At 44.3% G+C, this 13,344-nt stretch overlaps 1 protein-coding gene across 18 annotated transcripts in view; it reads right to left on the reverse strand.

Moving 5' to 3' along the window:
* Positions 1 to 13,344, reverse strand: part of CSMD2 (CUB and Sushi multiple domains 2) — a 637,686-nt gene that overhangs the window by 140,998 nt on the left and 483,344 nt on the right. For all 18 annotated transcript variants that reach the window (XM_078331131.1, XM_078331136.1, XM_078331130.1 and 15 more), the window contains 2 exons: positions 7,775 to 7,977; positions 2,867 to 3,058 (listed from right to left, as the gene is read on the reverse strand). In XM_078331131.1, coding sequence (XP_078187257.1) covers positions 2,867 to 3,058; positions 7,775 to 7,977 — 395 coding nt within the window. The remainder of the gene's footprint in view (positions 1 to 2,866; positions 3,059 to 7,774; positions 7,978 to 13,344) is intronic.

A 13,344-nucleotide genomic window follows, 5' to 3' on the forward strand; every position in this document is an offset into this window, starting at 1 on the left:
TTGTGCCCCAAGGCCTTGCATGGATCCCTGGGCTGCCTCACCAACAGGAAGGATCCCACTGCTCAGGGCTAGTTGAGGGGTCCTGTTGAGGTTACTAAACCATGGTTGCCCAGATGGGAGTGGGTGCAAGCTGCAGATCCTTCGAGACAGCCAAGAAGTGGGGAGGTTGGACTGAGGGCAAGAATTGTGGAAAGGGCATTGATGTGGAAGTCATACAATCCTGGGCTCAGATTCTGACAATGCCACTCATTGGCTGTTTGAGTTTGGTCCAGCTGTCCACCCCTCTGAGCCTCTACTCCCTCACCTCGAAAGTAAAAGAATAATGATGATAATGGCATCTAACATACACAGTGCTAACTATGAACCAGGCACAGTTCTTAGTATCTTCTTTTTTAATCCTCAAAACAAAGCTAGAAGGTAGGTACTATCATTTTCCCTGTTTTACTGGTAAGGAAGTTAAGGCACAGGGAAGTTGAGCAATCTGTGTAAGGCCACACAGCAGGCTGTGGTGAAGCCAGACCTGAGCCCAGGGAGTGGAATCCCAAGCTCTCACCTCACCACAGAGTGATTGCAGCTGCAATAATGTAGCTAAAATGTCGAGCCCAGTGCCTATCATGGGGACAGTGTCCAATGAGTATTTGTTTTCTTTCTTTGTCTCCTCCCTGTAATGAAGGCTTATCAAGGCCAGCTAGACTCGCTCATGGCAGAACGCCCAGGGAGCTGGAAATTACAAGCATGTCACTGGGATTTCCAGTTCGTTTGAGAGAAGAGGCAAAGGCATTTATTCTGTTGCCTGAGGAACATTTCCCAAAGCTGAATGTAGAAGAACGGGTGATGAAAACTGAATTAACCTCTCCACCCTGCCCACTGCACATTTATTGTTCTCCTCAGCTTAGCACAATCCTCCTTCTCCACCTGGGACAATCTCGCCTGCTTTTCTGTAAAAATAAGTCTAAGGAATCACAGCCTTGTAGAAGGCTGAATTTGGAAGGAGCCTCAGAGGTTTCCAGATTCCCTCCTGTGCCTCATCAGAATTCCCTTGAGCAGATGGCATTCTGGCTTAGGGAAAGCAAGTGAGTCTGAAAACTTGAAAGAAGAAATCAAAGAAGGGAAGGATGAAAAGAAGGAAGGAAGGAAGATAGAATGGGGGTTAGGCGTGCCCTCACCCCACAATGTCATAAGGGAAGTGTATTTCCTCACAGATGAGGAAACCCAAGCTCAGAGAGTGGAAGCAATTTCCCAAGGCCACCAAACTAGTAAATGGCAGAGCCAGAAACTAAATCTGGATGTGTCTACTTCAATATCCCATGCTCTTCTCTACACAGCAGAATATATAGTGAAGAAATCAGCTGGATCTGAAACCCAGGTCTCAACTTCCTGCCCCACACACCCTAGTGGCTCCTAATTCCCATTAGGATTTAGTGTCTCACCTTCAGGGCCAGGCCTCAGAACTATGACTGGCATAGGCCAGTCCTCAGGTGCCTGGACAGCGCACTGCCTCCCATCAAGCCTGCATAAGAGAGGTGCAGGTCAGGGCAGACGCTCCTGCAGATGTCTCAGAAGTCCCTCATGCCCATCTCCAGCAGGGGAGTGGTGTGGGAGGTAGGAAAATGAGAGGCTTTGCATTCAGACTATCGTGGGTGTAAATCTTGGCTCTGCCATATCCTAGCTCTGTGATTTGGGACAAGATATCCAAATTTGTCTAAGTTTCAATTTGAAGTGTAAATGAGGAAATGGTGCTAATTTCAGAGAGCTGTCAGGGAAGTTAAATGAGGTTATCTAAGTAAATGTCCAGTACAGGAAAGCACACAGTAAGGACTCACTGACCATGGGTTCTCTTCTCTTCTAACAGCCAGCATCAACAGGAGAGATAAACACTCATTATTTCACCTGAGCAAAATACCCTGAAAGCAGGCACCTGGAGTGTTTGTTTCTATCTATTTACCTTTCTTTCCCATCTCATACTTCCTTCAAGTTCCCTCCTCCTCTCAGTCTCAAGTAGTTAGAGGCAGGATTTTTCAGGCCCTACTCTCTTTAAGTGATGTGACTTTAGACAAGTCTCAGGTCCTTCATGTCTTCTTCTCTCCTATAGGGAGGTTTTAAGACTGAGAACAGATCTAAAGAAGCAAAACCCTGTCATCCCAATATTTTGGGAGGCCAAGGCAAGAGGATCACTTGAGCCCTGGAGTTGGAGACAAACCTGGAGAACATAGTAAGACTCCATCTCTACAAAAAAATATGAAAATTTGCTGGGTATGGTGGCATAACCCTGTGGGCTGAGCTAAGGGAGGCTAAGCGGTGAGTATCACTTGAGCCCAGGAGGTCAAGGCTGCAGTGAGTCATGACGGCACCATTACACTCCAGTCTGGGCGATGGAGTGAGACCCTGTCTCTAAAATCTAAAAGAACCAAAACCCAGGTAACCAATAATTTCCTCGAGAACAGGAAAAGCAAGGTTCTTTTCTTTATATTCTGAGCCTGTGGGTACCCTTCTATTGCTTCAGGTAATAGAAGGGTCATTTTGGAACCTGTTAGCCTTTACTACCCAAAGTGACCCACTGTCCTCCTTCTGACCTGTACTGCCTGGGCCAGAGAAAAAGGGACAGACCTGTCTGACTTGGAAATCTCTGGGACCATTTTAGCAAGTGAGGAATTTGTAGTGCTGTGTGTGTAGAGTATGAATGTGAGTGAGTGCATGTGGGGACACATGCATGCAAAGCAGGGTAAACGGTGGGTTTTCTGCAACTTTCATCTGTTCCAGTTCTCCTGGCCCCAGGCCCAAGATGCAGCTGCCGCTTGCATGAAGGGTTCTGGAGCACACAACTGTGAGCCCCACGGGCAGCGTGCACGCTGCAGCTGCTTTGTACCGATGCACGTCGGCGGGCTGGGCTGCCAGAAGAACCTGTTCTCGATCTTCACACAGCTGATCTCTGCACTTCCCTGCAGCGCGTAGCCAGGGTCACACTGGAACACTGTGGAGTCGCCGGCTTCCCAACTGTCACCACTTCGGCTCCCATTCTGTGGGACCCCAGGGTCATTGCAGGATGTTGCTGTGGACACTGGGGCAAGAAAATAGAAGAGAGGGTAGGGTTGCCCGGGTCTCTGCCAGTCATGAGGCTCCCAGCTCATCACCCTTACCGACTGCCATCATCCGTACACTGCTACAACCACCATCACCTCCCCACCACCACCAGAAGCTGTGGCTACAGTGCCACTACTGTCACTCCCATTACTGTCACTACCTCCACCACCATTTGTGATCACACTTGTCACTCTCACTGATACCACCACCACCATTCTTCCAGTATCTCCACCATTACAGTCATCCACCTGTCATGAGATGCTATAAGTTAAGCATGATTGCACTGTTATAATTATAGAACTGAATTTAGCTTAAGAATGCAAGCATTGTTACATAAACAAAGCATTGCAATTTTGTACAATGTAACTAACATGATCAGAATGAGGAAGTGACAAGGTAATCAAATCTCAACTCCATGTTGCCAGGTGTGGTGGCTCATGCCTGTAATCCCAGCACTTTGGGACGTCAAGGCAGGAGGATCACATGAGGTCACACAGCAAGGCCCTGACTCTACAAACAAAAACGAAAACAAAACAGAGAAAACATGAGCTGGGTGTGCTGATGGTTGCCTATTGGCCTAGCTATGCTAGAGGCTGAGGTGGGAGGATCCTTTAAGCCCAGGAGGTTAAGGCTGCAGTGAGCCATGATTGGGTCACTGTACTCGGGCGACAGAGTAAGATCACATCTCTAAAACAAACAAACAAATAAATAAACTCCATGTATTCAATTAGAAGGGTTTGCAAAGGACTTTGGGAGTTGGCCTGCCTAAATGCTGAGCAGTGGTGTGAGGCTGTAGAGAGTTACTGAAGTTAGGTCAAGATCATGCTCTCTTTTGCAATGGCAAACAACCAAGGATTCATCAGACTGAAACCATATTTGAAGAAAAGTCAGATATTTGTAGCAAGTGGGCAGAGAAGAGTTCAAAAATAGCTGAGAGATATTAAAAATTCAAAATACTCAGGAATTTGGGAGATCTTCATGTCTAGTACCTAACCTAGTTTAACATAGAGCAGGTGTTTTATAAGTGAATACTGAATGAATGATAGATGGAATGAATACATAAATAGAAGAATGAGTGGGTGAATGAATGAACAAACGTGGCATGAGAAAACACACCAGAGCAAATGGTGCAAGAGTAAGTCTAGAGAAAGGAATCTCAAGAGCTGCAACAACCCTGGCTGCCTCCACGGCCCAGAGCTGATAGTGGGGCCCGGTCCCAGCCCCCAGCTATGTCATCCCTTAGAGACTGTGCTCAGCAGACTCTAGGGCAAGGAGCTTCTGGAAACCATAGGATAAATAATACTCATTTGATTGGAGTATCAGTTTTCTCAACAATTTAAGAAAAAACTACTATTACACTAAAACAAAAGAATTTATTCTGGATTACAATGTAAAATTCACATTAGTTTTTAAGTGAAAATATGAAGCCTTAAAGATATTTTGTGCTTGCTATACCCTTCAGACCTCCTGGGGATACACACACATTCTCTTCTGTTATTAGGAGGATGTCCGTGGAAAAGCTTGAGAAGCAGCAGCCTAGGACAACTGTGTACAGACATCACTAATTATAACCTCTAGGACTGTACATGAATCTTGAGTTACAGAATCTGATACCTTATACACAGTAACGCCTAAGGAAGCATATAGCAAACTATGGTCCACAGCCATAACTGGCCCTATGCCTATTTTTGTAAGTAAAGTTTTACTGGAACACAGGTACACTCATTTGTTTATATATCAACATCTGACAGCTACAGAACTTATTTATAAAGTCAAGTAAGCAACAATATTTTTCCTTCCCAGTTAAAATCAGACTTAGCTTTCAGCTTTATAGTGCACTGTACACACACAAATGATCCCCTAAAAGAAAAATAGCTCATTGCTCTGGCCATATATGGAAGGATTATTTATATGGGAGGCAATAGCATACAATGATTAAGAGCTTAGGTTTAAGACTCAGACACATGGGTTTTTCTATTAACTAGATGACCTTGCATGAGAAGCCTCAGAGACCACATCTGCAACATGGAGTAATAATGGTGCCCATACTGTAAGGGTTTCATGAAAATTATAAGAGCCGATGGCTCACCCACCTCAATAGATGGCTGCAATTATGCTTCCTGCTCACCTGTTTTTTTTTTTTTTTTTTTTGTTCTCCCTTTCTCTCTCTAATGCTCCTGAATTGGAGCTGCTTGGCAAAGCACCCAGGGAAAGGCTGGATCCACGTGGTACAGACAGGATGTTAGATGTTACACAGTCATGTTTACTTAATAAAGCCAAGCCTGCACTAATCGTCTCTGGCATTTCTGTACAATCCCCTGTCAAATACACACTATAAAGTTAACATGGGGTGAGCCGTTCTCTCTTCCCTAGAGTAGTCCTGGTATTTGCTAACTGATGACAGCAACAGGAAAGGTGACCTTTCCCAAACCTTGGTTATGCCCATAACACTGGGCCAGGCTGTCATGACCTTTCTGGAGCCCAGGCTAGGCAGCTTTGACCATGCTACTCTGCCTAAGCAATACTAAGGGCAGCTCGCCCAAGGAAACCTTTGTGTTAGAGAAAGCTATCCATTAATGTGTTCCTATCTTCATGTGTCCATTTGCTCACTAAGCAGTGAGTGAGCACCTGCTGCATACATACACCATGAGAGAGTCTGGAGGCATGGAAGGAACTTTTAGTGGGATGGCAAGTAGGTGCCCAGCTTCAAATGAGACGGAATGCCTGGTGTTGACAATGTGCTGAATAAGTGGAAGTAAAGTGCCGAGTGCCACGGGCTATAGCAATTTACTCTGAATGGGGAGAATGGGAGGCAGTGGCATCTGAGATGAACCTTGAAGGATGAATAGGACTTCCATGAGTTGGGCAATGCCTGAGAAAGCAGCCTGTACACAGCACAGGCGAGCACTCTGTCCCACGTGGCTAAACTGAGGACACAGTGAGGGTCACATAATGCAAATCTGTGGGGGAATCTGTCAGCATAATTATGGGCTTCTTTTTTTAAAGCCATACCCATCAGTTTGGGCACAGTGGGAGAAAATATGTCTGGCTTTAATTATTCATAATACTCCTTTCCCCAGAGAGTGGACTGAGCCATCTTTTTAGCATTCTATGCTCCTTACTTCCTTACTGCTGGGAGATCCTTCCATTGCTTATCCCAGCAATTTCCCAAGTTTGTTCTATGAAATGCTAGTCTCTTGAGATGGCATTGAAAAAAGTCATTGATGATGGAATATGTTTGGAAATTGTGACCTACCAGACATCTTTGGAATTTAAATGCATTAGCATAGTAAATGTTCTCAGAGGTCCCAAATTGCAGATCATTTTCTTAGGTCTGCATCAACTTGAGCACCTCCCAAGCATTACTTGATCGTGCAAACTTCTTTTTCTCTTTCAATATCAAGTAGTATTCCATGGAACTCTTAGGAATACATGGAAAATGCTAGACTGGAAGCATGCATGAGTGTTAAACGGACAAATTAATAAGTATAAAGCAATGTGATCCCGGAGACTCTCATCTGCTCCCCACGCTGCTAAATGCTCATCTCCACAGAGATGTCAGACGTAGCAGAAAAAAGCTAGAAGCAGGATTTGCAACTCTGTAACAACCTCAGTGGTGCCAGGGATATACCCCAACCACCCTTAGCTGATACACCAATGGGAGAGAGCTCAGGGGCAAAGCCATGGCACAGGTGCCACAAGAAATTGCTCTGGAATTACCATGGAAACTCCCCCTCCCTCCCACCACACATGCAGTGGGGTAAGGAGATGGTAATGAAGACAGCTGCTGTATAATAAACATAAGCAGAAACCAAGGCAGAGTCACTTGTTCAGGGAGAGGATTGATGGAAGAGGCACTTCAGAGGAGATGGATGATGCATTCCAGGGAGAGGCAGGACCAATCATATAAATTATCTCATATTGGGACTTGGATGTTTGAGCATTGGCCATTTTGGGTAGCTCTTTGTCATGCTCCTCCATAATTGGCTATTGCAGTGCCTAATTAATTACATTTAGATTACTCATGTTGGTTTCCAGTCTTTGCTGAGACCTGCACTCAGCTAAGAACGCGAGCGTGTAGCATGTCCCATCAGCTCATTCATAACCGTGCCCCAAACCTCCGTCTACTTGTACCTTCCACATCCCTCTGTGCTCCCTGTGCTTCAGCCACATGGGGTAGCCCTCTACTTCTGGAACCCACATTCCTGAATCTACACTTGTTGGTGTGTTCTTTGCACCTAGAATGCCCTTTTCTCTCTTTTCCATCTAATGGGGTGCACAAGTCCTCCAAAGTCCAATTCAGTGGCACCTTTCCCTGTCATAGATGACTACTTGATCCTTGAAACACTTCCTTTTCTTGAGTAACTTCTACCTCTCCTTTGGGTCTCAGTTTGGACATCATCTTTTCTGGAACATCTTCCTTGTTGCTCCAAGGTGACCATTATAGCCCACATGTCTCCATTTAGACACTTACCAATTTGTATGTAAGTGTCTATTAACTCACCTGTCTTCCCCACCAGAGTGAGCTCAGCACAGACATCCGAGCAGGTGCTAAACGTATACCAGGCACATAGCAGATGCTCAATAACTATCATTACATGGACTGAGGGATGAAGGAAAGCGAGGACCAAAGGGAGGTGGGTGCCATGTGTCAGAACATGTGGAGTGGGGCTGGCAGAGGGCACAAACAGACCTGAGAATTGAATGGCAAAGCCCTGCTTGCTGGTGAAGAAGTCAGTGCTGAACTGCAGGACAACTGAGTTGAAGGTGCTGTGCAGGTCTTTGGGCAGGGCTGGGCCACTCAGCTCCTTCAGCAGAACCCCGCTCTCCACAGGCCCGTCCCAGATGCGCAGCACATCATGAACCTCCTCTGTGTCAAACACCAGGAAGTGTAGCCTGCACGGAGAGAAGAGGCAGTGGTCATCCGGGCTCAGCCCCTTCTTTTCCAGGGGTCTCGGATCAGAAGGTCCTAACCCTACGAAGCCTGGCCCTAAACCTACGAAGCCTGGCTGGAAGGGAGAGAAGGCAGCGTCTGGCAGCATCCTCATGATTTCACCAGGCCAGCTCCTCCCACGGGGGCCCCCAGCAATGGGGACAAGAGTGAGGGGTGTGGCTTTTGTGCATCCTTTTCTTCTTATGAGCTCCATGTTGCCACTGTCAGACTACATCCCTCTCCTCAACCCTACATAGCCTGCAGACCTCTCCCTGAGCCCATATTGTTACCATTCTAGGTTGGAAGCAGAATACTGAGAAGGCAGGATCTGGCTTGGACAAAAGATATAGGCAAAAAAAAAAAAATTATAAGGGATAGAGGGCAGGGGGAACTGTGGAGTCTCTGAGAAGCTGGCCCAGCCATGGTGCAGGTAGGGGTGACCTCACACCTCGGTTTCCCAGAGCAGAATTCTGGTGATATTAGCTCTATGTAGCCCTGGCTTAGATAATCACTGCAGACCTCAGGAGGCCAGGTAGGGGTCTCCAAATGTGGGGGTCTACAGGACACAGAAAGAGCTCTCAGAGCAAGAGAGCTCAAGTAGTAACCTGAATTTCTGGAACCAAAGATTCCAACAGCCAAAGATATCTTGGCTACAAACTTGCGGGACTTTCTCTGTTAATCATTTTTTTTAAATTGTGAAATAATTTTAGGCTTACAGAAAAGTTGCAAAGATAATACAGAGTGTTCCCATAGACCCTTCACCATTCCTCTATTGCTGACATTTTGGAAATGCACCATTTCCATGGTACATTTGTCACGACTAAGAAAGCAATGTTGGCATACTTACTATGAACTACACTCCAGACTGTATTTAAATTTCACCAGTTTCTCCAATGATGTCTTTTTTTTTTTCTGTTCCAGGATCGAATCCATTTATCACTATCTCTTTTTAAAAATATATTTTTAAATTTTAAAAATAAGACATGCTTGAGGCAGAGAAAAGGCAAACAATATACAGATGTACTGAATTAAAAAAAAGTCTCTCTTTCACGCAGCCAACCTGTTCTCCAGAGCTATTCAATTAATAGTAGGTTTGGTGCATGTGCGTCCAGAGTTTTTTCAATGAGCACACACATATATATATATTGTTCCCTCAAAATGAGACCATATTTTATGTAGTTTTCTATAACTTTCTTTCTTCATTTAATACTGTATCATGGACATAAACATCACCCTCATTTTTTTTTTTCTGCAGAAATGAACACTGTTATACATCACAATTTCACATGAAACTGCAAGGAACATTCTCATCTTTATGCAGCTTTGTGCATTTCTGTTAATATTTCAGTTGACTTGCCAAAGTAATTCTGGGGGGTAAAAGGGTATCTATTTAAAAATTTTAAAATAAATCCTGCTAAATTATCTCTCAAGTATCCTCCCAAGCATTACTTGATCATGCAAACTTCTTTTTCTCTTGCAATATCAATTAGTATTCCATGGAACTCTTAGGAATAGATGGAAAATGCTAGACTGGAAGCATGCATGTCTGTTAAAGGGACAAATTAATAAGTATATTTTTTTGTTTCAATTTCTATTTCCACTTACCAGTATTGATGTTACTATTCTCTTTAAACTTCACCTCATCAGCATTAGATATTATAATGTAAATATATTCTTTATGACAATGCTCCCTCATCTGCTAGACCACAATGGAATCTCGCTGGAAGTTTTGAATTTAGATGATTTGGTAAGGTTGGATATCTTTGCGCATATTTATTGGGCATTTGTACCTTTCAAATTCTTTATTCATCTTAATTGATGGATGCAAACTTTTAAAATTCTACTTATATATTATGACTATTATTTATCTTGTATATTTCGATTTCTCTCAATTTTTTTTTTGGAGACAGAGTCTTGCTCTGTCGCCCAGGCTGAGTGCAGTGGCGCAATCTTGGCTCACTGCAACCTCCACCTGCCGGGTCAGCAATTCTCCTGCCTCAACCTCCTGAGTAGCTGGGACTACAGATGTGTGCCACCATGCTCAGCTAATTTTTTGTATTTTTAGTAGAGATGGGTTTCACTGTGTTAGCCAAGGTGGTCTCGAACTCCTGACCTTGTGATCTGCCCACCTCAGCCCCCAAAGTGCTGGGATTACAGGTGTGAGCCACTGTGCCAGCCTTGATTTCTCTTTTATATATTTGTTGCGAATATTTTCTCCTAGTGTCTGGTGACTTTTTCTCATTTAACTTTGGTTTGTGGTATCCATTTTGGTATAGAAGTGTTTCATTTTATGAAATCAAACATGTAGTATTTTCCTTGAAGGATACTGGATGTCATGTTGTGCTTGGGCAAACCTCTCTCCCAACCCAATGATTCAAAAACAAAACTAAATTTTAATACCTTAATATTTTCCTGGGACTTGTACAGTTTCTTTCTCTTCTTTCTTTTTTTGAGACAGCGTTTTTCTGTTGCCCTGGTTGGAGTTTAGTGGTACAATTATAGCTCACTACAACCTCCCCAGTAGCTGGGACCACAGTAGCTGGGACCAATTTTATTTTTTGTAGGGATGGGGTTTTTCTATGTTGCCCAGGCTGGTCGTGAATGCTGGGATTCAAGCAATCCTCCTGCCTTGGCCTCCAAAAGTCCTGGAATTACAGGTGTGAGCCACCCACTGTGCCTGGCCAGTTTCATTTTTTTGCAGCCAATAAGTTCGTTACTCTTCCAAATTGACCCTCAATTGTCCCAACACCTATCTAAAGTAGCCATTTCCACACTTTGCCTACTAAAACATCTGTTTACTCCCTCCTTAGCATCTACCAGTCTATTCATAGTGTACTTATTTGTAGACTATGCTTCTCCCTAATTATAACTAGATCATAATTTTCACGAGCCTGGTACCAGGCCTTGCTTGCCTAGGATGTACCTGACATTTCAGATGGTGCTCATGATACCCACGGATGATGACATGCTCATAGCTGAAGAATCCTGATTCTCCCTACTGGTTTGAAATGTCCCCTTAGTTGCTGGCTGTTTCTGGACTCTTTTCTCAGTTCCAGTGCTCTCCCCTTTTCCTGTGCTAGAATCTACCTGTGGCACCAGGAACACAGCTGTTCAGCTTACTTGGGTTTTCATATTCTCAAATTTTGATATTTTTTCCCTAAAACTTATTAGCTTATTTCCCAAATTTATGCTTTCGGATGAACTTTATGATTACCAAGTCCCAAAAAAATCTGATTCAGATTTTGATTGGAATTACACAGGAATTGATTAATTTGGAGAGAATGGATATCTTTATGTTACTAATTTTCCCTCGCCAGGAGCACTGTAGATGACTTAGTTTTTATGTATTTTGGCAAAGTTTTATGTTTTTCATCTTTGTTATGGTTTCCTTCTTTGCACCCCTCTTGCTAAATCTCCTCTTTAGCAGTCTATAAGTTTATGGTTTTGTTTCTATTGTGAATGAGATTTAATTTTTAGTTACATTTTCTAGTTATTTATTGTCAGATATATATGTGTGTGTGTTTCTTACTTTCAGTAACTAGTTAGTACTATTAGAAACCAAAGGAATCTCTTGGATTTCCTAGGTAGAAGCTTTTGTAAATATCAGAGGGGATTCTTCAATACCAGGAGCTGTGTGAGGCTGGGGGCCCACATTTGATTGAAAAGAGGGAGAAGGAGATCCCTAGGACAGAGCACAAATGCGCATGTTTACTGCTGTGCCAGGCTGCCCCTGCCTTCTCTGCGGTGATCAATGTACCGTGAAATCGGCAGCCAAGAGGAGACTGAGTGCCAGCCATGTGGTGTGGCCGTACGTGCTCTCAGAAAAGAGGTTGGTGTGGGCCACAGTCATCAGGGAAGGCAAAGGGAAATGAGACCTGAAGTTTGGGTGGTGGGAAAGGGAGAGTGCCTTCTTTGGATTTAATAACATGAGATAAGACCCAGAGGCAGAGAGGAGGTGAAGCTGTCCAGGAAGAAAGACAATTCCATACTTGAGTTCAGGTGGTATTAGGATGCCATCGAGAATACAGCTGGATTGAGAGAGCAAAGAGAATGAGAGTCTCAAAATTAGCTATGGGAGTTTGGGCTTTATCGTCTTCTAGTCAGAGACTGACTCTAGAGGCCACGTGAAGTCCTGAGGGTGAACAGCTGAATGAATGGGCGAGTGAATGAATGAATGAATGAATGAAACCCCAGTCTGACAGGAAGCTGAGAAAAGCAAGAATATGGGGACTAAGGAGACATGAAAGAAAGCGTGTTTCTATAACAACCACTGTGTATAAGGCACTTTCACATTAGCCCATGGAGTCCGTGCATAATCTTTATTTTGTAGGTAGAACCAATCTCATCTTTAACAATGAGAATACTGAGGTTCTTAGAGGGTAGGTAACTTGTCCAAGGTCATGGGCTGGTTAGAGAGTGAGCTGGAATTGCTGTTATTGAATACTAATCCAGGTCAGACCTTAGTGCTTCTACTCTTTCTCCTGACAATGCTGCCCACATCTCTAGGAGGAAGAGGCTGTGGTTAAGAGCCAGGCAGGGGCTGGAGAGGCTCTACCAATCATCAACAGTTTGCCCATGAGTCATACATGTTATTCAAGACCATGAATTAAAAATGCCAGTTCATCGCATTCAGCTTAGCTGATCTCATAAACAGACAAAGTCAAAAGCTTGGCACTGATGTTGTGGAGAGGAGCGCAGAAGAGGGGAGGAGGAGGTGGGGTTCTCTTTGTGCTCAAACAACACAAGCTGGCAACCGAAAGGACAGAGGCTCAAGTTCAAGCTTCTTTCAGGATTAATTCACCTAAGCCCTTCCCATGTGCGGGATGCTGCAGTATAACAGTGAGGATGACAGGCAGGTGCCATTCTCCAAGAGCCTCTGGAGATGGACAATAACACCCCAGACACAAACTCACTCAAAGATTATCATTTGTGTCCAGCACAGGGCAGGACATGGCAGAGTGCTGAGTCAGAGCATCCACTTTAGACAGAGTGGCTAGAGAAGAGCCTTCTAAGGAGGTGACATTTAAGCAAGATGCCAAGCCACGTGGAGAGCAGACAGAGTGAGAGGTGGGAGGAGGCCTGTGGTGAATAAAGGACAGCATATGCAAAGGCCCCAATGGAAAGGCCATGGAGGCTGATTCTGGGCCAGGAGAGGCAGGCAGGGGCAGGGCTGGCGGGACTGTGGGTGGGGGAAGAAGTTTGGTGTATACTGTAGGAGCTGAGGGAAGTCATTGGTGTATTTTAAGCTGAGATCTGACAGATTTCAATTTACATGTTAAGATGACTCTTGGTGCCTGGGTAAGAAAAGATTGACAAGGGCAAGAGTGGAT

The sequence above is a fragment of the Callithrix jacchus genome, chromosome 7 (genome assembly GCF_049354715.1).
Source record: "Callithrix jacchus isolate 240 chromosome 7, calJac240_pri, whole genome shotgun sequence".
Lineage (NCBI taxonomy): Eukaryota > Metazoa > Chordata > Mammalia > Primates > Cebidae > Callithrix > Callithrix jacchus.